This window comes from Alosa alosa, chromosome 4, assembly GCF_017589495.1.
Source record: "Alosa alosa isolate M-15738 ecotype Scorff River chromosome 4, AALO_Geno_1.1, whole genome shotgun sequence".
Classification (NCBI taxonomy): Eukaryota; Metazoa; Chordata; class Actinopteri; order Clupeiformes; family Clupeidae; genus Alosa; species Alosa alosa.
In genome coordinates this window covers 1,010,164-1,037,006 of record NC_063192.1, presented here as the reverse complement: position 1 = coordinate 1,037,006, position 26,843 = coordinate 1,010,164, and the positions used below count along the sequence as shown (strand labels likewise).

The 26,843-nt window shown below is 40.0% G+C and overlaps 1 protein-coding gene across 2 annotated transcripts in view; it reads left to right on the top strand.

Moving 5' to 3' along the window:
* The first annotated feature begins 5,392 nt into the window (after positions 1–5,392).
* ctnnbl1 (catenin, beta like 1) overlaps positions 5,393–26,843 on the top strand; it is an 88,699-nt gene continuing 67,248 nt past the window's right edge. For both annotated transcript variants that reach the window (XM_048241724.1, XM_048241723.1), the window contains exons 1-2: positions 5,393–5,529; positions 17,758–17,934. In XM_048241724.1, the coding sequence (XP_048097681.1) occupies positions 5,500–5,529; positions 17,758–17,934 (207 nt within the window). In that variant the 5' untranslated portion in view covers positions 5,393–5,499. The remainder of the gene's footprint in view (positions 5,530–17,757; positions 17,935–26,843) is intronic.

Below are 26,843 nucleotides of genomic sequence, written 5' to 3'. Positions count from 1 at the left end.
GTACCTTATATAGCCATATGATTTCAGTTTATTGTTCAAATGTCAATTGGTTTGTTTGTGAGTTGGGATCTGTACTGATTTACCCCATTTCACTGATTACTCCATTTTCTGTTTGTTTCCTCTTTGATGCAGCACACATACAAGTAAAGAACAAAAGAACAGATGAATTGAAACTCAAATAAAGTTCACTTGTGTTGCACCAAAACTGCCATCTCCGTGTCATCACTCCATACCATTGAGCCTTCTGACCGAGGCTCTGCCTGCTCGCCACACACTCACTCTACCTCGACCCACATCGCCCCCTACAGTTCCTTAATAGAATACTGTTAAGAATACTGTTGGGTTGTGGAGGTTAGCACACTATAACGTTACAGATACTTGTCAGGACTTGTCGTGCAAGGCAAGTATAATTGCATAATTATAGGCTGTTCATCTTATTGACTCCAACACAGAACCCACCCCCACCCCCCTTCACCTACCACCACAAATACAATTCCATTCTGTGGGAAACACTGCCTTCCATTAACAGACGCTTCATCTTATCCATGACAAATGCATAGTCCTGTAGAATAGAGTATTGTTAGAATACTATTGAGTTGTGGAGATTAGCGCACTAGAATACTACTGTTAGAATACTGTTGGGTTGTGGAGGTTAGCACACTAGAATAGGGTATTGTTAGAATACTATTAGGTTGTGGAGGTTAGCACACTATAACGTTACAGCACAGGGTAATCCTAATTTTATGCATCACATTTATTCCAATCCAACTCAAAAGTTTTGAACAACACAAAGTGAAGGTTTTATCCAGATCAAAACCAAGAATAGATTATGTGATCTAATCCAATTTCAGGATCCTTGTTTCCCTTTGAACAATCATTTTCAAGATTTGATCCAATCCGATAGCCGAAATCCGGTAACTGAAATCCAATAACCGAAATCCAATTACGTTTCTTTTGAACAATTGGGCCCAAACAATCAATTAAGGTTATTATACCCTGTTTCATGGTGGGGGGGAATGTCATAATATCTGTCGCTTTCTTTAACATAAGAAGGAAAGGGCCTTTCAGTGAATCCCAGAAGTGTTTATAAAAGTTGGCAGTAAGACCATCAATTCCAGGAGATTTGTTAAAGGATAAACCTTCTACCGCTTTATCAAGTTCCTCAACAGCAAAGTCAGAGTCACACAATTCAGCAAAATCAGTATCTATACGAGGAATAAGATGTTGGATATTACTGAAGAAACAGTTTGGTTCAGCACAAGAATATGCAGATGAGTACAATTTCTGGTAGAAAGAAACCACTTCCTTTGTGATCACAACTGGATCTTTATTCTCCTCTCCATCTATTACTATTAGTAAAGATTTTATTGAGTTTTTTTCTTGCCTTCTTTTTTCTAGCTGGCAGAAATAGGATGTGCTTTTCTCCCCTTCCTCTATCCACTTTGCTCTGAACCTTACATAGGCTCCTTCTGCCTTTCTGAGATAGATTTTATCTTAAGTTTAGAGGACAAGCTTCTTTGTCTGTCCACATCAGTAGTGGACGTACTTTGACAGAGCAAGTTTATTTCTTTAATTAAACTGAGTTCTTATGACTTGTCTCTATTCACCTTTTTCCCATAGGATATACAGTAGATAGTGAATTCACATTTAGAAAGATAAGATTCTATAGAGCAATCTGACATCACTTGTTTAATGATGGCTTTCACACCATTATCAAACGCTTGGGACTTTAGCAGGCTACAGCTAAATTTCCAACAACCCTTATTGCAATAGCTGACATTAGAGCAGTGGTCCCCAAACTACGGCCCGCCACCTCATTTTGGGTGGCCCCCCAAAACATATCTGTGGTATATTAACGTTTTTCATGTGACGTATTCTAGGTTCTATAGCTTTGTTTACATCCAGCTGGTAGGCAAGGGACAAGTTGAACCCATTGAACACCGTTGTCTGCAGCTGCCTCTCAGTAGGCTACATCTCTGTATTTCAGCAATGTCAACATTTCAGGCATCAATAAAGGTGATGATGAAACGTTATCCCATTGTTCAATATTTGATAGCCTGTCACAGGAACGTTGTTTTAGCTAAAATCGCCCTGATTTGGTGCATTGATCTGTATCGATAACGTTATGGGAGAACCTGCATGTAGCCTAATGGTAGCCTAACTTTTTTTCTCTGTTCAAAACTCGGTTTACACGAAGACAATAGCCTTTCTTAGAAGCTGTGAAATTTCACCAGAAAGGAACATGTCTTCCTTCTAAAAAAAACAATATTTGATCATTTAACTTCACCTGAACAGCGACAGGTCTTGGTAGGCAGTAGACTTAGCAGACGTTAAAACGGTAGCCTACTGTTATAGCCAGTCAGTCAGCATCATGTAACATTAATGGCGTTAGTCATGAATCCTGTAACATATTATATCATATAACAGCGATGGCTTATTCGAAGACGATCTGCATGGATATATAACGACCCAGAAAAACTCAGAATGTGAGTGATAAAGTTAATTAATTGTATGAAACTTTTTATTAGTTATCCATAGCAGCACCTATATTAGGCTGTTATGCTAGCTCAGCCTTTAAATATGTTGTTATTTTGGTCATGTGGACTTGATTAAACGGGTAAAGATAATTCATAAACTGCTTATTTCTTACATGACTGAAGCAGTAGCCTAGGTTCAACAGTGGTGTTTGAGGTTGCTGTGTTAAGTTGTTGTGTGTGATCGCTAAACAATTAGGATCAAATCAGTTTATTTTGACATACGGGAGTTAGCCTGACCTGTAACGTTAGCCTATAGCACATAAGCCTATTCTGTTTTCATTTATTAGCATTTGTTGTGATTATATAATCAAATGACACTCATGATTCCTTGAAATAGAAGGACAGAAGATAGGTGATTGATGTCCACAAGCACAATTTCCGCGAGACAAATTAGAACAAACTGTTCGGTAAAAATAATCTTGCCATGTTTAAAATGCTGCACTTTTTTTCCTTCATAGCCTATCTCTGGCAATTCATTTTTTGAATGACTGTAGATAGTAGTATTTTTTGCCTCGTCTTAAGTAGACAGTAGGCTACACCATTAGGCTATCTTGAGAATAAGACTTCACAGCTGCTAGCGATCATCCTCCACAACCACGAGGATAGGTAGGCTAAACGGTCGCTTAAGCCTTTTTGCTTCTTATTGTAAAACCAACTGTTAGGGCCTACACAAGTGGTCAGCATCCCGTCAATATTTGATATTAAAATTTCAATTTTGAAGCTATTTGTAACTATGTGTAGCCTATGCAACCCGACTGTTGCTAGGATCACGGGGGCAGCTGGCGAGACCACGCCCCGCTCCGTCTGGCATCATGTTTTTGTTTGTTTTTATGTAATGTTAAGTAATTTTATGTAATGTCAAGTTTATTTTTTGTATTGATTTGTCTAGTTAAATGTTTTCTCTCTTTATTTACGTTATTTTTGATAGTTTTCGTGTTATTCTCTACTGCTTTCAAATTCGGCTGATGTTGTTAACGCTGCTGTCCATCGGGGAGCTTGCTATGGCTAGCTTTTGCCCTGGGCCTCTTACATCCTTCAAATCCATCTGTGAGCCGGTGCTGCACCCGGCTGTCTGGTCGAGGGGATTTCGGGACAGCAGCTGGAGCTACTCTGCGAAAGATCTGCCGAGGCCGCCGAGCTGTTTCTGACCTGTGAGTTGCCATGCCAACTGGAGTATGGATTGAGCAGACTAACGTTAATGTTGAAGAACTCTGCATTACGGACCACCAAACTGTCGCTGTTATAGCAGCTAAGTCCACCGAGTTGCTGATCTACAAGATCGCTCACGACTTTCGGACTGGTTTGCTTCCAGTGATCTCCAGACTAACAAGGCCTAACGTTCACGTTATCTCCAGACTGCCAGTGAGTGTGAAGAACTTTGTTGGCGTTGCATCGGTTGTGGAGACACAGCTGTGCGCAGTTTCACGTGAGTCATCATTGTCCTTGGACATTTTCAGCCGGTTGGAAATTGGACTAATTTTATTTTTATTTTTTATTTATTAATTTGTTGTCTGTCTTGTATGTCTTGGTGTCACGGGTACGCTGGCGACTACGCCGCTCCGTCCGGCATCTTTTGCGTTTGTTATTTCTTAAATGTAGTTCTATGTCTTGGTGTCACGGGTACGCTGGCGACTCGCCCCGCTCCGTCCGGCTATTGTCTTTGTTAGTGTATGTGTCAATGACAATGTCTTATATGTGGAGCGCTTTGGGGTGCACTCTGTGCATGTTAAATGCGCTATACAAATAAAACTGACTTGACTTGACTTGACTTGACTGTTGTAGGCTTGCCTACCACTCTCTGCAGTGCCTTGCCTACCATTCTTGCCTACCACTCTAGTTGTAAACAAACGGTCACATGACATTATGACGTAGGTGCAAAACCTTAATAGCATCTGGCCCGCACAAGAGTATGACATCGCCAAACTGTAACCTCCGTAATTTCCCCCATTCATTCTCTATGGCGAGTCTTAACAGTACACGTGTAATACTCTGTTTGTCCACTGGTGGTTGTTTTGGCGCTGTTTCGCGTTTACCATTGAAAACGGGATGAAATGTAGGCTTACAAACAATGTAAAGAGGCCTATGCTGACTGCATCAGTGCTCAAAGTATTCTAAAAGTTTATCAATTAATTGTTAATAACTAACTAACTTCTATTCAAGTCATATTTCTGGGAATTCCTGGGATAATTATTTCTATTTTTTATTCACTCGTTCAAATGTTCATCCAAATTCACACTTCACAAAGTTCTCATCAGGTGAGTGAAAGTTAGAATGGTGGTCATTTCAGATGTTTTTGCCAGCACTTCATAAAACTCTCATAGTTTGGTTATTAAATTATTTGTAGGATATTGCTTGTTCACAACTTGAGCTGTGTATGCAAAGACTCAGAGTTCACACATTTTAGATAAAATATACTTTTGGGACTCCCTGCTAATACTTTTGGGACTGCTAAAGTCTTTTTTATTAATATTATTTCATTTGAGCTACATTTTACATGGCATGATGGCAATATAAACACAGTTAACAATGGTATTAAATTGCAGTAGCCTATGATTAAATGTTTGTTGTTCACAGCACTAAGCTATTTAAGGTTACTGATATACTACGAGTCTCTGGCCCTCTCTTAGAGCCAGGCATAGTGAGCTGGCCCTCGGAAGAAAAAGTTTGGGGACCACTGCATTAGAGGGTTTTACACTCAGTTTAATAACTGCGTGATCTGTGAGTAGCCCTGACCCTCCTGATTGCAAGTACACCCTGATTGAGTAGCGAAAAGTTAAAATAGTATCACTCTACACACTCCTGTGCAGTAGGTGGCGGTATACAACAATGTAATCCGTCAATAAACGAAACAAGAAGAAGATTTACCCATGTCCGGTTTTGAACGTACTGGCGCAAGTAATCAAGCATCTTCGCCCCAACTGCGTGGTTTATTTAATACACGTCTCGTGAGCATACGAACGATATGGATGTCGGTGAGCTGTTGAATTATCAGGTAAAGACACTCCTTTTTCTGGCCTGTATGTTAATGTGGTGATTTACACAGTACCGTTTTATCCACGGCTTATGGACATTTCACTACTTAGAGCTACCAGGGAAGGATTTTTTGATCCTATTTGCTGCTAGGGGTCTTGATGGATCTATCATAGCTAACTTTATATTAGCAAATGAAGCTTAAACGAGCAAACGTCCTGCTTTAGGAATGGAGGTCTCGAACAAAGCCCCGTTTTTCAAACATTATTTAACGGATTACAGATACAACCTCTTTTGCCTGTCGGAAACATGGTTGACCCCCTCGATCCCAGACCAGTGGGGTGTACTACGAATCTCGATTAGTGGGTTAGCGAGGTATGTTGCGCTCAAAGCCAGGCTATGCTGTGACACGAAAGTGGATCTGTTTTAGTGTTGCTATATCACCATGGTATCTTATGCTGTCAACCAAACCTGGTCGGGAGGAGGTTATGTTATAGCTCAAATCGTGTAATCTACCGTACACTGACCAATCAATTGTCTTAAAAACGAAGTTATCTCACGTGTAGGATTCTGTCATATATCTTACAGGTGGAACTCCGCCTCTACTAACCAGTGGTGGAGGAAGTACTGAAACTCAGTACTTAAGTAAAAGTACAAATACACAGAGAAATATTTACTTTAGTAAAAGTACCACAATGACAACCCTACTTAAGTAAAAAAGTAAAAGTACCTGCTTTTAAATGTACTTTAAGTATTAAAAGTAAAAGTATTTGCATAATGATTTATTCTCTTAATATCTATATTCTAAAAGGAAAAATCAGTATGGGCTATGGCATTTTAATTAAGCTAGTTTTAGGTTATACTCAACTAGATAGTTTTAAGCTAATGCAATTGTGCTTGCCATCTGTGGCCCAGTTTACATTCTGACCTACAAGACTGTAATTCTGGTTACCAGGGTGATCTGCTGAGTAATATCATTCAGCAAAACACGAGAGCCTGAAGTTTAACGGGGTAGACAAGGGAAACGTCGGGTGGATCGTAATGCCAATTATGCTGATTGAACAGAAAAGTTGCTGAGAAAGGTGTTTTTATGATTAGGTTCAGTTTCACTTGCGCAGACGCATAGACATTGAATGAGCTCTCACATTACTACCCCCCAATTGTAGGCTATACATCTTTATTTGATCACACACAATTAAGGAATATTTCCTAATCTGGAAAATGTTACGTTTTTTCCGGCCACCGCTTCATTAATAGTCTAGGCTACCATTCATTTGTGCCGCAAATGATCAGACGTGTGACAGAAGCATGGGCATAGACTGTGACTTCGCTGATCCGCGGATGGCAATCTCATCGGAGAGGAGGCCCTAACGCTGCAGATAACAGACAGAGAAAGGCACAGAACACAGTTGCATGTACAGTGTAGCCATGGGTCTGGTGAATATAGCCTACCGAATGCAGATGGCTACAAGCTCACGCTTTGCCTGGTCTAGACTAAAAGCTTATGTTTCTAAGAATGCACGTAGCGCTCCAGAATCTTTGGTAGCAACCCCGCCCCCTGGTAAAACAAACCTGGACTGTTTGTCAGAGAGAAAAAAAAACTGATCATAAAATGTATCGTAAAAAGGAACGATGGTGTTGTAGAAATGTAGCGGAGTAAAAGTACAGATAATTGCTGTAAAATGTAACGAAGTCAAAAGTATGCACTATACATTTTGCTTAAGTAAAGTACAAATACGTGGAAAATTTACGCGCGTCTCCACGTTTCACGATTGGCCAACGTCACCCCAACACCGAGAACGCGCACAGATCTGAACTGAAAGCCTAGTTTGACAAATATATCACATAACTGCAATCATAGTATCACTTAACGTATACCCCTGAGTCAAGGCTTTGTCAAGCCTCGATATGTCTACATAGCCTAGATATGTCTAACGTGCTTCGTAGTATACCCCACAGGATCTAAGTTAAAGGAGAATTCCGGTGTGATATTGACCTAAAGTGTATTGAAACATGATACCGAGTGTGAACGTATGTCTCATAGCCCATCTCGACTTGTCCCCTGCACTCCAAAATCTGGCGCTAGTTAGCCGATGCTACCAACAGCTTTTTCAGTAGTGGTGCTTCGGCATCGGGCTAGCCATGCAAATAAATCACTGTTTTACACCCATTTACGAGGCTCAATGTATCTCCACACTTCATTGGCTAACTAGCGCCAGATTTTGGAGTGCAGGGGACAAGCCGAGATGGGCTATGAGACATACGTTCACACTCGGTATCATGTTTCAATATACTTTAGGTCAATATCACACCGGAATTCTCCTTTAATGCCATCTGAAAACTTTAATTAGAAAACGGATTAGTTAGATAGAACACCAATGTTAGAGGGTGGTAAAGCAACAGTTGAAGTGATATGGATGCCGACCTGTCTATGATGTCGACGAGCACTTGAATCTTTAGGTAACTAGACTCTTTTACCTGGCCTACATGCATATGAATTGGTCAGTAGTGGTAGTGGTCGCAGTAGCGGCCAATAGGCTGACAGCCAGTGGGGTCTTTACTCCAAAAACAGTAATTGGGTATTTCCCAGAATTTGGACCCATTTCTGTCCACAGTTTGTAATCCTATTAAAAACACATTCAATCTAATAATGTTTAGCATCACTAATTAGTATAAACAAAAAAAAAGCCTGGACTTTTTAATGGTTGCTCCTACTCATGATTTTGACACATTTTATTGGTGTTTTATGGTACAATATCTGTGTTTTGGTGTTGTTCGCAACCAGTCTTTTAACATGTTGTGCCATATCTCAAGCATTGTTTATCAAAAGTTAATTTAAAAAATCATGCATTAAATCATGAATTAAATGTTATCTGAACTAATGAACTGCATGCACACATTATGCATATTTATGCATTTCCTACTTTATTTTGCTTAATGTATACCTGTCTTATGGTTTAGCCGTCATTACCAGCACACTCTACATAAAGGCACTGCTACTGTTTTTTCATCAAAAAAATATTTGTTAGCTGTGGTCACCTAACATCACAGTGGAATACATGGGTGTCAAGCAGAAAGATTGATCTCTTGAATGTCCAGAAACATAAGAAAATCTACTTTTTATCCCTCTTTTTGGGCATGTACACTTATTATGCGTCAATACCATACGCGTTGTATTTCGGTATTTTTTTATATTCCTGACATTTTAAAATTACTTTAATAGTTTAAATGGTGTACATTACATGTAGAAAGCTAGCTACACTTGCTTGGTGATCATTTTTGCTTCTCAAGGTAGTTTTTCGGTATTAAAGTCATCACCAACACAGTCATTACCAGCACATTATAGCTTGAAATGTAGTGGTAATGACGACTGTGTTGGTGATGACATTTAAAATACTCTTTTTAAAAGAAATATGTTTTTTTTTTTGCACGAAGTCAGTTCAACTTGGGTTTCTAAATTATACAAATTTAATTGCTATAGATTACGATCAGTGATTTGTCATCACCGCAACAACAAAAGTCGTTGGTTTAACAGTTCTGCTCTGCTTTTAACACAATTGACCTATCGCAAGCCCCGCCCATCGAACGCGGATGAGCCAATGGCAGGCCAGTGGCTCCGCACATGTAGATAAAGTCTGACAGCTTCACTTTACGGCTCCATAGAAATGCATTGGGAGCCATGATTTTTTTCTGGTTTTATGGGATTGTAAGTGATGTATAGTATTGTAAATTGAAAAAGGAGGGCCAAACGACATGTGTGGGATTAACGCAACACCGATACAGAGAATAATGGCTTTCAATTCAAATTTGATTATGTTTTTTTGTAAATATGTTAAATTAGATTAAATTATCTCCTAGCTCTCCCCTATTTTAAGCAAAGGGTTACTCCTTAGCAAACCACAATGAAACAGTGTTCCACCACATCTATGGATTAAGCCAAACAGTTAACTCAATGTAAGTAAGGTAAACCAGGTTGTTTATTGTTCTCAGCACTGCCAGCATTGTGTATATTATGATTGTCACTTAGAGGAGACTCGTAGATAACTAACGTCAGCATAGTTAGCTAACCGCTGCTAACGTGCTAGCATCGCCTCGTCAGAAAAGCATGGGGCTGTCCACAGTAGTGTAACATTTATTCACCATAAATTAATAAAGTTAAAGTCGCTCTGCAATGTAATCTATGTTTCCGTTCATTTGCAGTACCATGTTCCTTACATGACATGACCTGGTGCCCTTGTAATATGCATGCAAGTCTATCTAGCACAGCTAGCTATTAATATCAGTGAGTCCTACTCGCCCCCAACAAACCTAGATATTAATTTTTATACATGTCTCCATGGCATACTGGAGATGTTCACTGGATTCTAAATTAAATCAGGTCCGTGGCTCTATAAAGGGGCCTCTTGGGTTGTAACTTTTACAGACAGGCTTACAGCTACCATTGAAGTTCTAGTCAACTACGTTCTGATCTGTCGGACTTCGCAACAGTAAAAGGGGGGCGGGACTTCGCGAAAGGTCAATTTTACCCAGCAAAATTTTTCAGATCCTCCAACAAATGGGGGTCCATAATTCCCTATGTCACTGGATTTTGGACTTCCTACTGCTGAGAACACAAGTGGTTAAAATCAGTAGTAAGATCTCTAAGTTCAAGCACATTAACCCTGGTGGTGTTTTATCTCACCTTCTATATTCGCTGTACACAAACGACTGCACATCACACACTGATTCTGTTAAACTGTTCAAATTTGCAGATGATACATCAGTGGTGGGGCTGATTTCTGGGGATGATGATGATGCCTATAGAAATGAGGTCCTCACTTATTGAATGGTGTTCCATCCATCCACTAGTGGTGGACTTACGCAGAAGTGGGAAGGCGTCTCAGCCCTTCTGCATCAATGGAGGGGTGGTGGATCGTGTGGACAGTTTTAGGTTTTTAGGCACAACAATATCATCCTCTTTAAAATGGGAGGATAACATAACCAGCATCACCAAAAAAGCCCACCGGAGGCTCTTTTTCCTTAGTTAGTTGAGGAAATTTGGGGTGGCCTGTAGTGTTGCACGGTGTATCGATACTAAAAAGGTATCACGATGCCTTCACGCAAAAAACGATACGATTTCCAACGTTTTTAGAATCGATACTTTATTAAAATTAACGTTCTGTGACTGCGTGAACTGCTGCTCTCATTGCTCCTTGTATGCATCTAGGCAAGTGGGCAGCTCTGAGTGAGTGAGTGCGCAGCCAACGTCAACATACAGTAGTTCTTTGCCGACCGTCCTCGGCCTTGTGGATAAAACAAAAGGTGAAGTGAAATCTGCAACTATTTCGTTAGGTACACAGAGGCCCGTTTGTGAAATGTTTCAAAGTCATTTAAAAGCAGTAGGCTACGCATGGAACTTGGCTAAACACCTCACAGACATATCCCAACATTTTTGTTCAAAGAACGGCAGGTTAACGAATATGCTATAGAAAACACGACTACATGGTTAGTGCCAAGTTCTTCTCTTCTGTTTTAGTCTAGCCTAAGTGAAACGAGTAAGGTTCTCTGGGATAAAGCGAACCTTCCTTCATCAATGAATTTTGACGAGACATAACGAGCTCTAATAATAGGGTGCTAACGTGATGAAAGCGCAATGTTCACGCCAGGATAACATTACCATAACTTGTAAACAATCTATTTCATGTTCGGTCAGTACTACTGGTAATATTTGTCATGGCATGTAGACTGCAATTTGTTCAATAAGTATTGCCCAGATGTAGGATAGGCTACCCGAAATGCGCTAATTAAAGCCCACAGCATATAATACCACCAAAGCGTGTTGAGTCCTAATAATAATAGCAGCTTATTGTTATGTTGTAGCAAATCATGTTATCAAAGAAATAGACGTAGGCTAATGTAGGAATGCACACAGACATACCAGATTTGCTACGAGATGAGCTGCAACATTCCAAAACCTTGCAACTGTGACTAGACATGGTGAATGCTTTGTGACGGCTTGCAACAACGTGCAACATCTAATTCACATCGCTGCAGCTCCTTTCTGCAATGGGCTTTAAACAGACGATCTGACGAGTTTTAGAAGATTAAATACAACCCGAAACTAAAAAACAGACCAGGCCTCTATTTGAGACCGGCCTTTAACCCAAACCTGTAGCCACTAGGGCTGTCACTTTTGTGAAAAAATCCTGTTTGATTTTTGAGACATAAATGTTCATTGAATCAATTGTAAAATCGATTTTTTATGTCTAAAGACGTTTCCATTTTCAACGCCAAATATAGGCCAATCCACAAACAACTAACAGGCATTAGGATGAACGTAAAGAAGGCGCTTGTAGAAGCCAGCAATATTTCTGATTTATTGGCGTGAAGTTTAGGTGCACAATGACAAACAGAAGTGCAACATTCTCAAAACCAGTAAGCCGAAAGTGGACTGCCATTACATCTGTGACATGACTGCAGGCTTCAACGTGAGCTGTGTCTGTGTTTACGATTAGAAATGTCAAACAAATTTCACCTCGTGAACTCAATTGCACAGTTTGGCGTAGCCTACCGCTTTGTTCTTCTCCATAGTTTGATATACCAAAAATCCGGTACTTCCACATCGAACTCCTCAAGCTATTAGCGCCTATCACTCGCCTCTCTACATGTCGCATTGGGTTGATCGCGTTGTCCTCCATTTTTGGCAAAACACGAGCAGCACAGCAGCTGATTGAAACAGCTGTTCCCGTCGCGTAAAATTGGTGGGAATTTTCTTTTTAGCTTTCGCAATGCTTACTGCACTTCGGAATTCTTTTATATTCTTATATTCTTGTTTGTGAATTTTGTTACATTTTCATCTTTTTTATTCGTTTATTTCGTTTAAAATGAATAGTGTAAATATTTGGTTAAAATCAATTCCCTATTTTAGTTTTCGAAACTTGTGGTGTTTGGTCCAATCGATTGTGCAATCGATTTTCGAACGTGAAGTGACAGCCCTAGTAGCCACACCTGGGGCCTCATGTACAAAGACTTGCGTGGATTTCATACTAAAACATTGCGTACGCGCAAACCTGAAAAGTAGCATACGCACAAAAAAATCCTGATGTATGAAACTGTGCGTACGCAGCATTCCACGCAGCTTTTCTTTGTACATCCCAATTAACGTGAAATTAATCGTACATACACGAGCATTACACTCCACCCTCTCTCCTCCCTCAATCACACTCATTTTAATATGCTAACTAGAAGGACATTCGAGAGCGCAGACCTCTGCGAAGACAAAATGGCCTATCCCGCAATATTAATAACAATGAAAACTCATCTGTGGATCCATTCATACTCAAACCTGTTGCAATTTGCTTTTTTCAATGAAAAAGTTTATTTCCAGCGAATGCGAGGTAGAAGTGCTTATCTGATGAAATGGCAAGAATCTTATGTCTATCATCTGTAATTAATTAATAACAAAACAAAAACAGTAGTGGCAGAGCGTGGCAGTGGCTAGGCTGAGACCGTGGCAAAATTATTGGTCAGTCTGCAAGTAGGTGACAGGGTTTGCATAACTGGGTTGAATGGATTTGGACCATGACAACATAACTGCATTTATTAAAAAATCATTAAATAAATCGCGGTCCAAGTACCACGATCGCGCACCGAATGGAATGAACTCAGTTGATCCAGGCCACCTCGCCACAACATTACGATTTCTGGATCATATCCCTATATTTGCACACAAGTGTGGCAATAATGCAAATGCTTACTCAAGGAATGTCAAAGTAGCCATGCAGTCAATCAGGGAAATATCTTATATTCGCACTTATTAGTCAGCCTTTCTATTCACATGCATGATCCTGTCCCATATGTATTTCTTTTAAGATGAAAACTATCAAGATATGAAGGGAAAACACTCGCAAATGTTAAGGCATGGGCAAATGCGTGAAACCCGACCCCTTTATCACAGGTTTTGTGGAAAGCTCTTCAGAATCTGAAATGTTTGATAACCAGTCATCAACAATCGCAAACCAAATATCGGGCTGTGTAGGCTATGTTTCACATTCCCTTTTATTTCTTATCCGCTAATAAGTCTACAGTTGTCATCATAGATAGGTTGTTGCATAACTTAGTAGAATTTGTGCATGTTGCATGTCCAAATTTAGAAACATAGGCCTATTTTCGAAGTGTTATCATTTTTAATAACCCACGCTTCACAATATACTGTGCAAATAAAGGCCCAGACTCGCGATCATATAATGTTGTTGCTGCATTGCCTCTAAGTGTCGCCAACTGACGATACACATTAAAATGTGCGTCGCCGGACATGAAGTTTGCGTGGAGGACCGCACATTCTCACGTTCAAGTCAGTCTTCGTACATCCGGACGTGAGCGTGAGAAATGGCGTACGCAGCATTTTTGTGCGTACGCAAGCTTTGTACGAGGCCCCAGGCGTTTAAAAGAGACCGGCGTCTATTTGGGACACAGCTATTATTTGAAGTTTTACGGTACTTAAACAACTATAAGTCATGTTGTAAGTAAAATTCAACAATTCTAATAAGTTCAAGATAAAGTAGACTTCATGTGAAACCGTAATTGATCATTGATTGATCATGTCATCTTTAAAATATACATATTAGATGATGTGATGGTAATGACATGTACCTGAAAAATGACAAAAAATCATAAATTCCCTTATATTATGGTCTCAACCAAGCTCGCAAGGTTACTCCTATCAAAATGACTGATCATTTGATGCATACCAATTAGTAACATTTTTAATTTTATTTTTCAAAATTTCAGTAACCCAAATAGGCCCAAAATCTGAGAAATACCCAATTACTAGAGCCCGACCGATATGGGAATTTGAAAGCCGATATTTGAGCGTTTCAAATGCTGATACCAACATAATTTAAAAACTTTCTCCTAAAATTCAAGGTGGGATATTATCTGTTTAAATTGGCCTAACTATCTGGTTTCCTAATGAAAGGCTCTTACAGTATTTTTTATTTTTTTAAATGAAATAAGTAGTGTATGATCTTTTCGCCTTTGATCACAGTTGCGTGTAACATGTTACAAAGTATTGTATGTTGAAAAGTATTGTCAGTAACGAGTACACCGTGTCAGTATTGTCAGTAACGAGTACACCGTGTTCCAAATGATTATGCAAAGTGGATTTAAGTGTCATAAACATTTATTTTTTTGTTTGTCAATTAAACTCATGGATGGTATTGTCAGTCCCTCCAGGATTTCGCAAGGATTTTTTGAGATTGTGCGATCTAAAATGCCTGATGACAACTTTTCTAAAAAATTGCGATGGAAGTTGCGGTGTTTTTAGCTGTTTGTTGCGAAGAAATTGCGGGAGGAAGTGAAAATTGCGAAGTAGTTGAGATTTAAAAAAAAAAAAATAATTAATTGAGGGCAATTAAGGTTAGTAAGACCAAAATCACACTGATCATCTTTAATGCTTATTAACGCATTGTGTGCCAAAAAAGTAATATTAAGTTTTTCCTTCCCATGCGTTTTTAGCTTTTTTTTTTTAATTACGAAACTAGACACTCTAACACACCTTGTATGTGATTTTGGGAACTCTGTGATGAATGGAAATGAAATATATGATGATCGAAAACTCATGAAAACGCACAATCTGGACATTTTATCATAACTCTGTTGCCGCTTTGGTCGAATCAGTGACGATGCACGCCAGGTCAAAACCAGGCCATTTTCGTGGGTCTATCACTAGGTGGCAGTCTCGCCAGGTCTCGCTGATCACTTCCCGGAAAGTTTACACAAGTAAGTAACAGGCAACACTTCATATTTCATGAAAAACGTTATATCTCCATTTCTAGAAAAAAACAGCGATTTTGATGAAAACTAGCCACTGTTTAGCTTGGGATTTCTCAGGAACAGAGGCGTAGAAAATATAATGGTTTGCACCCACCGAGAGCTTAAAGTTTCACCTTTTAATCGAGCCATTGTATGTGTTCATAGCTATAACACAGAATATGCTGTGGCTGTACAAAAATCATCAACAATGGTCTAGATTGCTGGCACTCTAGGACAAAGCTCCCGAAAACAGCTTGGCATTCAATGAGTTAAAAAGGATAAAGTAAAGGTAAATAGAAAGGGTTACAGAAAATCAAAGTAGACCTACTTTATTTGTGTAAATACTTTGACTGGGGTAATTCACAAAGCAGCACTAACCTTTCGTAGAACTGTCCAAAAAAGACAGCCCCCTGAAGAGATGGAATCATGTCATATGTTTCAATACATTCATATATGTTGCAATTCATATTAAGTTCATATCTTTTTAATAAGTCATTTTCTGTGACTTGCATAATTACTAATAGCCAACTAAGTATCTAGTAATTTCATATTGATTTAAACTATTAGACTACACTTTTTTTTAATGTTATTACATTGGTGGTGTCTAATTGACTGCCTGCCACTTTAAGGACGTGAGAGTAGCGTGTGGATTGGAAGGCTTGAATCTCACTGTGTTCGGCTATGAGTGGATGGAAATAACTTTTTGCATAGTGCATTACGATATGTGGATGGAATTTGGGATGTTTTCTATGTCATTAGTTAAAATAAATGTGAAAAAATGACTCGAATGAAATCATTCTTGGATCATAGAAGAGGTAAATGTCTTGCAATGTTAATTTCTATAATTTTGGTAGCACTACACAAACTGAGCCCACAAGCTAGCAAACATGACACAAGCTAAAAGGACATCTCCAGGTGTCCAGTGGGTTGCATACTGTAGCCTACTCAAATGTCAGTAAACCAAGTAGGCCTTAATTAACTTTCATAGCCTAGGTAGGTTAGCAACACCAGGTTGAGAGATGCAAGTGCAGATCATTAACGTTAGCCTTCTATTTATTGTCATTAAAACTGCAGAGGAGTAAACAAGTTATAGGGCAGTCTCTGGTGTCTGCAAAAGTGAGTGTGGCATCTGGCTCAATATTCTACGCGAGGGACTGTTGTGGTAGGTGAAATTTCACGGGGAAACCATGAGCATTGGTCAAATTTGTGAAAAAGTTGCGGTGTTTGGACAAAATTGTGAGGTCGCCCAGAATTCACGAGGATTTGCTGAATTTGCGTTAATTGTTGCGATCGCTACATCGCGAATTCCTGGAGGGACTGTATTGTGTCTCAGGGCTCTTTGGATCATTGAAATCACTCCTACACCTGTGATAGATAGTTTGCCAGGTGAGCCCAATCAAAGGAAAACTGCTTAAGAAGAATGTTCCACATTATTAAGCATTCCACAGGTTTCAAGCAATATGGGAAAGAAAAGGGATCTCTCTGCTGCTGAAAAGCGTGAAATTGTGCACTACCTTGGACAAGGTGTGATCATTGCACTGTGAAGAAATTTGTCACTGATTCAGAGCACAGGCAGGTTTGTGCAGACAGGCATAATAAGGAAGGTTTCTGCCAGAGAAATAGGATTAAGAGAGCAGCTGCTAAAATGCAATTGCAAAGCAGCACACAGGTATTTGAAGCCACTGGTGCCGCTGGAGTCCCGCGAACCTCTAGGTGTAGGATCCTCAAGAAGTTTGCAAGTGTGCATAAACCTACTATTCGGCCATCCCTAAACAATGCTCACAAGCAGAAACAGTTGCAGTGGGCTCAGGAATACATGAAGACTAATTTTCAAACAGTTTTGTTTACGGATGAGTGCCGTGCAACCCTAGATGGTCCAGATGGATGGAGTAATGGATGGTTGGTGAATGGCCACCATGTCCCAACAAGGCTGAGACGTCAGCAAGGAAGTGGCGGAGTCATGTTTTGCGCAGGAATCATGGGGTGAGAGCTGGTAGGCCCCTTTAGGGTCCCTGACGGTGTGAAAAAGACCTCGGCAAAGTATGTAGAGTTTCTGACTGACCACTTTCTTCCGTGGTACAAAAAGAAGAACCGTGCCTTCCGTAGCAAATCATCTTTATGCATGATAATGCACCATCTCATGCTGCAAAGAATACCTCTGGGTCATTTGCTGCTATGGACATAAAAGGAGAGAAACTCCTGTTGTGTATTTGTCTTGTCGGCCTTCAAGAAAAAATCATTTGCGTCTCATGATTTTTTTTTTTCCTTCATATTTTTGCATTAATGTCACTAGAAACCAACTCGTTAACAACCTACTTGAATGAGCAGACAATCACACCACATGATAATTTTATAGGGCCACCATGTATGGTGTGTTTTAAACATGCAAACCTTTTTAACCTAAGCACTAAACTATCATAAAATAAATTGCTTGCTTTTTATGTTGTGTGTTTTACAGCCAGACCGGGGTGCCAAACGGCCAAGGGAGGATGACGGAGAAAACTTGCGGACAAAAATAAAATCCAACCGTGATGTGAGAATTCAGCAGATCGTACCTGACCCTGAAACTGATGATCTGGACACTGATAGGGACATGGTTCTTGAGAAATTATTGGACCGTGAGGAGGACACAGAGGTTAGAATTTTGATGTTTTATTTTATTATTGCTGGGATTTGCTTTCACACTACCCTGGAAATCCAGAGTTCTCGTGAAAGCACAATTGAATTGTCTCTGCAAGACACTCTGGCAATGAGTAATGATGCACGTTACTTTTACCCCTTGCATTGCGAGGAACCAATCGCATCGGTGTATAGGCGGGCCATGAGGCGAGCTAAACAGATGACGACAGTAAACATTGGTCGTAGTGTTATCCAATTCACCCTTCGCTAAGTCCCGCCCTCCTTAGTTACTGTTGCTATGCCTGACAAGCTTTAGCACCCTGCATGTCTATTACATAGGTGGAGAACCGGGACTTCATTGAAATGTCATTTACAAAGACATCGTACCACACTGAAAGCTAATATTTTGTCACTAGCAACCTACATCTGTCCTCTGTCGAATACTGTTGGAATTTCAGCTCTCAACAAAACCGTTCATGAGTTATTTAAGCAGAAGTCGAATGTGCGTTTTGTTTCATTCGACTCTCCTGGCCAGAATGAATGGAACAGGCATGGGGACGAAAGAAACATACCATTTAAGCTATGTACTTCCCACAACTTCAATATTTCACAACATATCATGAATGGTACTTGAAATAGGTGTTATTTATAGATTGCTGATGGGTTATATGTATATGTGGGCAGCCGTGGCCCACTGGTTAGCACTCTGGACTTGTAACTGGAGGGTTGCCGGTTCGAGCCCCGACCAGTGGGCCACGGCTGAAGTGCCCTTGAGCAAGGCACCTAACCCCTCACTGCTCCCCGAGCGCCGCTGTGGTTGCAGGCAGCTCACTGCGCCGGGATTAGTGTGCTGTGTTTCACTAATTCACGGATTGGGTTAAATGCAGAGACCAAATTTCCCTCACGGGATCAAAAGAGTATATATATACTTATACTAGGGATGCACGATATATCGGCAGCCGATATATTATTAGCCGATAAGTGAAAAAATGAAAATATTATTATCGGTACGATAACAGAATTCTGGCCGATAATTTACGCCGATATTTTTTAAAGTTCTAATATAGGCCTATGTAAGGTCCGTCTGGCTACACTGAGCTAGCCTACTTGAGCTTGGTTGGCTATACTTTTTCCTCAATATAATGTCAGCGGTGTGAATGTATTTCACCACTCTAACAAAATCTGTGGATATGCGTTCATTTGGGAATCTGTGCATCTCAAAATCCTCTTGTGAATGATCCGCCATTTAACCTTAACAGAGCGGAGCTCAGCCCTATCTAGAGCCATCTTGTGCTGGTGTGTTTGCACTTTACCGCGCTGGTCGGGGAAACAAATAAACAAACTCGTTAGTGGGACGAGTACATAAGTAGGCCTAGTTCTAAGTTGTATTTTAGTATTATATTTGCATTACTTTAGCTTGGGTTTTGTATTATTACCTAGAAATATGCTAACCATTAGGTGCTTCAGTTCCAGACAGGTCATCATAATAAGTTATTAAAACCTTCGGGCTAATCTTTCATTTCTGCTGCAGCAGGTTGTGCGCAACAGAGTAGACATAAGATACAGTCTGAGGAGTTGCAGCTTTATTCAGTTACCTCACAAACTCTGATTTGGTTGCTATACTGTAGCTCAGTGTTTCCCAAACTTTTTTTCTGGGGACCCACTTTTTAAAAATGACAGACCATCGCGACCCATTCACTTCAGAGCAAACAATCATCCACCAATATTGTTTTATTGTTTTAGGCCACAGGTTCTCAAACTTTTCATCATTAGCATGGAATGTTGGAAAAGGCGTATCTTTTCGGTAGTCCGTCACGGTATGTTGTAAGAATGGAACAAGAGGCTTTTGAGCAATAGCCAAAAGATAATGTGCCTTTATTGTAGGCTAGCCTAGTAGAGTTCACAAGGTGGAAAACGAGAGGAAATAATAGCATTTAAATTGTAGCCTATTATACAACAATTGGGTTCTATGGAACTATTTATTTGTTTCTGATTGGCCGAGAGACGTTCCATGAGTTGGAATATCCCTGGACATTTCAACTTAGACTTTGCACAGCTAATAATAAATCACTCCGTGATACAATGCGAAGATTTGACACAATATTCTCATCCCATCCCTCCATTATTTTGAGCAATGGGTTACTCCTTAGCAAACCATAACGAAACAGTGCTTCACCACATCTGTGGATTAAGCCACACAGTCAACTCAATGTAAGTAAGATAAACGAAGATGCTCTCAGCATTGCCAGCATTGTGTATAATATGATTGTCACTTGGAGGAGACTTGTAGATAACTAACGTTAGCATAATTAGCTAAACGCTGCTAACGTGCTAGCATAGTGACGTCAGGCTGTGCACAGTAGTGTAACATTTATTCACCATAAATTAATAAAGTTGAGTGGTTCTGCAATGTAGACTATGTTTCCGTTTTTTTGCAGTACCATGTCCCTTACATGACATGGCCCAGTGTCCTTGTAACATGCATGCAGCAAACCTAGATATGAATGTGATTTCAGCCCGACTTTCAACATTACTTTCAAGAAGACATTTAAACCACAAAGACCCGTAACGAGGGATCTGGAATGTTGGTTACCTAGCAACCAAGACGCTGTCTATTGAAAAGGGAACTATGTTTTGATGCATAAGAACGATGTAGAAATTAACATTTTTAAACAATAATGGGGTGTTTTCAGATTATTTAGTTTATGGTAGAATTGTTGTATAAAAGCAATATAGCACTCGTGATCTTGGGATTGGTCATGGATATTCCCACGGCTGTTGTTGCCTACGGCCGAACAACACCCGTGGGAATATCCATGACCAACCCCACTCTCACTCGTGCTATACAGCTTAAATGTGCTGTAGTGTTTTTAAATCCGAAATATTAAGGAATGTGAGGAGTTTGCTATTAAATTTAAAGAGTGCATCTACAATTGAAAATATCTACAGCCTATGACGCAAATTGAATAGCCATGTCCGGTATACGGATGTCCAGGGCCGTCAAGGAATTTGGGGGCCCCAAGCAAAATGGACATGGAGGCCCCAACCCCCCCCCAATCAAGACGCAAAGCATTACAGGAACCACCGCATAGCCATACAGTTTAAGTTCACCCACAGTTTATACAAATACAAAATTTTGACAGTGCAATACTGCAGTTGCATATATACATACTGTGCATTAGTTTTGAACGTTTGCAAAAACCACCGTACCATAAAATCCAATATAAATGTAACAAAGTGCACAATAACTAAATCCAACATACTTAAACACACACACACTCACATTGACATTTTTCAGTTCTCACAAAGTGAGAAAATAAAACACTGCCATCTTATGCAGGATGCATTGTTCAAACTAAAAAGAGTGCAGGTTGTATAGCAATTTAAAATCCAACATGAATACAAGTACACACACACACACACACACATAAGATTAACCTTTCAGGCCATCTTCATCAGTGGAGGTATCCTTAGGAAGAGCCTGAGGGCTGAGAAATTTAAGCAAAGCACCTTGAGGGAGAAAGAAAAGATATGTTAGCATTTCCATATTTTGATATTTAGAAGGGATGCAGCTGCTTTCACAACTACCAATGCTTACTGTAAAAACATCCCAAGCTAATGTTATACATTGACCTAGGCCTACTTGTAGCTTAACATAGCATTTAAGCATTCTGCTGTCTGCTGCTGCATTCTGCTGATGCTTTAAAGACAGTAAACAGCTGGCGTGCATGAATACTAGGCTACTAGACATGAATGTTCCAGTCTGCTTTGATGCACGGAATTTATCGTGTGATTTTCCTAACCCCCATTTGGTAAATAGATTATCACGGTCGAATAGTTAGTATAGCAGAGAAGCTATGCCACTTTCATCAAAACCTATTACAAAGCTATAGCAATGTTATGTCATTAAATACGATAAACAGTAATTCTGGAACAGATCTGAGTCTTCCTTATCCCGTATGTAACCATATTCCGTCCGTTCGAAAAAAAAAGTTGCGCCAACTGTTCTAGTTTGTTAAAGCAGCATGGGCCTTCAGGTAGGTAGTTAACATAACATTTTTTTGCTAGGCTAGCCTTCCTGCTGCGACATTACACCATTTGTACAAGACAAGTAGAGCTATTTTATCTAGTGTAATTTATCATTTACCACTATCTTGTTTTTTCTTGTCATCCTCTGCCTTTCTCTTCTGGCTTCCGGACGCATAACTCCGCTTCATTATGACTGCCGAGGTTTTAAATTTTTGCGGCAGCAGCAGAGACCACAAACCTGGCTGGCTGGCTGCTGTCAGCGACTACTGAGAGGGGCCCCCTTGAGGGAGATCCCGGTATTGCCGGTAACAGTGTAGTTGCACTTTACTGCATTGACTATCAAAGGGGCGCTCAGTTTGTCGTTGGATTTTATTTTTAACCAGTATGTCTTGGGGCCTGTTAAGGGTAAGTGTGTTGAGGCGGGTTGAGCAAAAGGTGGAACACTCTCAGGAAGGAATCAAGATGGGATTTTATTTTTCCCCAAAATAAGGCCCGTAGGCAATTAATTAATCATTAACTAGATGTACCGCAGAGCGGTACAAAATATGACCACCGCCCAGTCCAGCACATTTTTTCCACAAAAATAAATCACGCTGAAAGGCCTAAATGATTTTAACTGTCTCACTAAATTGCATTATCCACACTCAATTCTCACTGGTATCTGCTAGACAACAAGTACCAAAACATGATTAGTTCATAGATTTCACATGTAAAATTCATTTTATACAACCCCACCCCCATCTTGCCTGTTCATAATTCTGAGAAATTCTTGAATTGTGTGCATGTGTGCGTGTACATGTTTATGTTTATGTGTGTGGGTGTGTGTGTGCGTGCTTGTGTGTTTGCCTGCGTATTTGTGTTTGTGCATGTGCATGCATGCGTACACATGTCTACTGTGTGAGTATGTGTCATACGTATGATTACTGTGAATGTATGTTTGTGCGTGTGTATCCGTTTATGCACATGTGTGCACATGGAATGGGTTAACATGACCCCTGGAGGCAAACATACGGAAAAAATTGGTTATCCTAGGCCCTACGGTTCTCAATATATTCACAGAAAACTGTCTCTGCCTTACCCTCCTTTCGGTGGGTCCAGTACAGCGGGGGGGGCTACAGATCAAAACAAAAAATTATGGTTCCATGCTATCCATGTGGGGTTACATGCCCACCAAGTTTCGTGTAACCCGGTCTTTCAGTGTCCCGGGAATCCTTGTTGGTGTACGGTCAAATGTACACATAAATTATTTTATTGTAAGGCCCCCCATGAACGAAAGTACACAAAACTTGGCATGCATTCGGAGGGTGTCGTAATGATCCTATACTTTCAATTTCGTGCAGTTTTGACCATGTCAGCCAGAGATATTGTAATGAAAACACCTAATTTTTTGTTTTTTAATTTTTAACTAGGTGGCGCTATACATGAAAAGTGGTAATGGGATGGGTTGACATGCCCCCTTAAGACCAACATACATAAAAAAGGTGGACCTCCTAGGCCCTACGGTTCTCGAGATATTCACAGAAAACTGTCTCCGGCCACCTACAGGCCAGTTGGTGTATAGTAACATAAATTAATTTATTGTGTGGCCCCCCATTAACGGAATTCCACGAAAGTTGGCGTGCATTCAGAGGGCGTCATAATGATCATACACTTCCAATTTCGTGCAGTTTTGACTGTTGGGTCACAGATACCTGTGATTACAACACCTCATTTTTACTTTTTTGTGTTTAACTAGGTGGCGCTATACATTAAATGAGTGGTTATGGAATGGGTTGACATGGCCCCTTGAGATCAACATACAAAAAAAAAAGGTCCTCCTAAACCTTACGGTTCTCGAGATATTCACAGAAAACTGTGTCTGCCCTACCCTCCTTTCAGGGGGTGCAGTCCAGCGGGGGGGCTACAGATCAAAACGAAAAACAATGGTTCCATGCTATCCATATGGGGTTACATGCCCACCAAGTTTCGTCTACCCCGGTCTTTCAGTGTCCCGGGAATCCTTGACGGAAATTTGGACCTGCGAAAAAGAAAAGAAAAAAAATCTGACTTAACCTATAACCGTATATACCGTACATATATGTCCCACATGCTACAAAAAAAATAGTTTGTGCGATGGATGATTTACCAACGTAGCACTGGTGCTACAGTATACAGTTTTGCTTATGGCAATACAATGCATGTGTGTGAGACTGACAGGGAGGCTACATCAATTACCTTACTGTGATCAGTGCAACTGGCTACACCAGATGTGATGGAGGCGCGTAGGCTACGTAAAAAAAATAAATAAACCCGTCTTCTGTTTTTGCGCGTTGCGAACGGAGCTCTTCGTTACGTGCCCAGTGTAGGCTCCCGGTGAAACGCTTGTTTGTTTGGTTGATGTAGGCTACTTTGATTTCAACTTAGTTGCAGTCTACGCGATTAAAAAGTATGTCTACTTGTTTGTAGGCCTAGTATCCAAACAATCCAACTCCAAATCAAACAACACCTTGCAAATTATCCTCGCGAATTGAACAAGTGATAGCTATGTTTAGCCTAAAGCGAAAGTATCTTCCAACCGGGCCGGGCTGAGGTGATTAGATTAGGCAAGCAGAGTTAGAAGTTTGTGGCAATTGCCTTGTTGCTTTGCATTTTTAGTTTAGTTTTAAATTAACAACTTTGTATCCAAACAACACCATTCAGATCTAAAACTTCCACTGGGACGTTTGCTTCTATCTGTCAAATATGAGCCCACTTCATGCGCAACAGTCTCGCTTAGTAGTGCTTAATAACCTATACAAGATCGGTTCCAAAAAAACCTTCACGACACTTTAATTACAGCTGCGTTAGCCACAGACCTTCAGCTATCTTTAGTAAGCTACATACTGTAGCCTATGTGTATGGAACAGTCTAGGGATGCATTTCATGGGTGCACTGTTTGACATGTCAGTTAGCCTACTCATTTGCACCACTGGTTAGATGTAATTACGGTATTTCACTCGTGCAATGACAATAAGGTTGAATGTAGGGTTACTCTAATCTAAAATCTTAGAAATATGAACTAAACGTGAATTAAATCTTGGTGGAATAAAATCTTCAGCATATCTTCTACTTATTCAAAAATAAATGAACTGACTTCCAATGCATGAATAAGAAAAAATAACAAAAAATCAATGGCATGACCACCTGTCTTCCTGATACCCATTGAAAAGTCTAACTGCATGGAACTATCAGGATTTGTTTTTTTGTTTTTACAAAAACACAACAACTAAATAACATATCATGCTGATAGCTTTTGTTCATCTCAAACACAATGTAGCCAGGTGAGATGTTTGCAACTACATGAGCTTTTATCAATCCAGTTGCAGTAGGCCTAGATCCCAACCACAATTGATGAACTGGGATGAACTGCCCTACTTGTGATTGTTTTTAGAGATTTTAGAGGTTTTATATCGATGCTACAGAATTTGTGGCTGGTGCTACAAAACTTTTAACCCCTGTAGCACCAGTGCTACTTGCAAAAAAAGTTAACGTACAGCCTTGCATGATAGTCAAAAAATGTCTAGACAATAATCAACACTGACTTTGTACCAGTCAACAATACCGCAGATAGGAGAGCTACAAGACTCACGTCTGTCCATGTCCTGCTCTCCCTACCAACTCACTGGGGAGGCTTAAATTAGGCCCAAGTGCCCCTCTAAATTGGGTCATACCAACACTGTCAAAAATACTGGGGGTAACGCCGGTGGGCTAACAATAAATGTGCTAAACTGCTAGAAAACACTCTCCAAATATCTGGACAATTGTAATTACATATTTTAAACATCTTTAAACAAGTTTGACGAGTGCTTATTTTAACGTAAATGACAATGAATGGAAATGTATGATTTGTAAACTGTAAAGAGTTGTAATGGATAAAAGTAGCCTAGGTAAATTCACCGTTGTGTAGAATGTAGGGCTGGATGATCTGGACCAAAACTGATATCCCGATATTTTGGGGCTGATTGGCGATATACGATATCAATACGATATTGATATTTCAAACCGAAAGAGCGAAGTGCTTCATATATTCACTCAACACAACAATTATGACAACACAGCCGGTTTTAATTATATTCATTTCAGACTGCTCTAACAGAGCTGTGCAAAAAGGTGTAAACAATAACATATACCAATAGGCATACAGTTGCTCTGAGGGCTGTGCAAATAACAATATTCGGTCAACCCTGATTGGCAACACAGGCCTACAGCTTTACAATAAAGGTAACACAAAACATAGGCTACCGTTAAAAGCCAATATAATAAACCAATTGGCATACAGATAGAGGTGTGCAAATAAGAAAAAAGTAGGCTACACAGCACATACCTGTTTGTAAATATTTAACTGCACAAGGAGTAGGGCTGGGCGATATGGACCAAAACTGATATCCCAATATATTTTGGAGCTGATTGGTGATATACGATATATATCGATATTTTAAACAGAAAGAGCTAAGTGTTTCGTATTCACTCAACCAGCTTTAATTATAATGATTTCAGACTGCTCTAACACAGCTGTGCAAAAAAGTGTAAACAATAACATAGGCCTACAATAGGCATAGGCTACAGTTGCTCTGATAAAGCTGTGCAAATAACAAAAGACCAAAGGTTGACCCTGACTGACAACGCAGGCCTACATTGTACTGCACAATGCAATATTTTGGGCACAAAAATATTGAAAAACCTGCAGTTTTGTCACACAATGCAGTTTTTTTTACCCGTAAGGGTTTGATGGGGCCTAGATGACAAGCAAATGTAGCCTATGATGGCCTAGACATGTTCCTATCAACAACAAAAATAGTTTTAAACAATTAGGCTACTTAAACAACGTGAACGGAGTCACTCATCAAGAGTGTGTTAGACGCCACCGCGCTTTTGTAT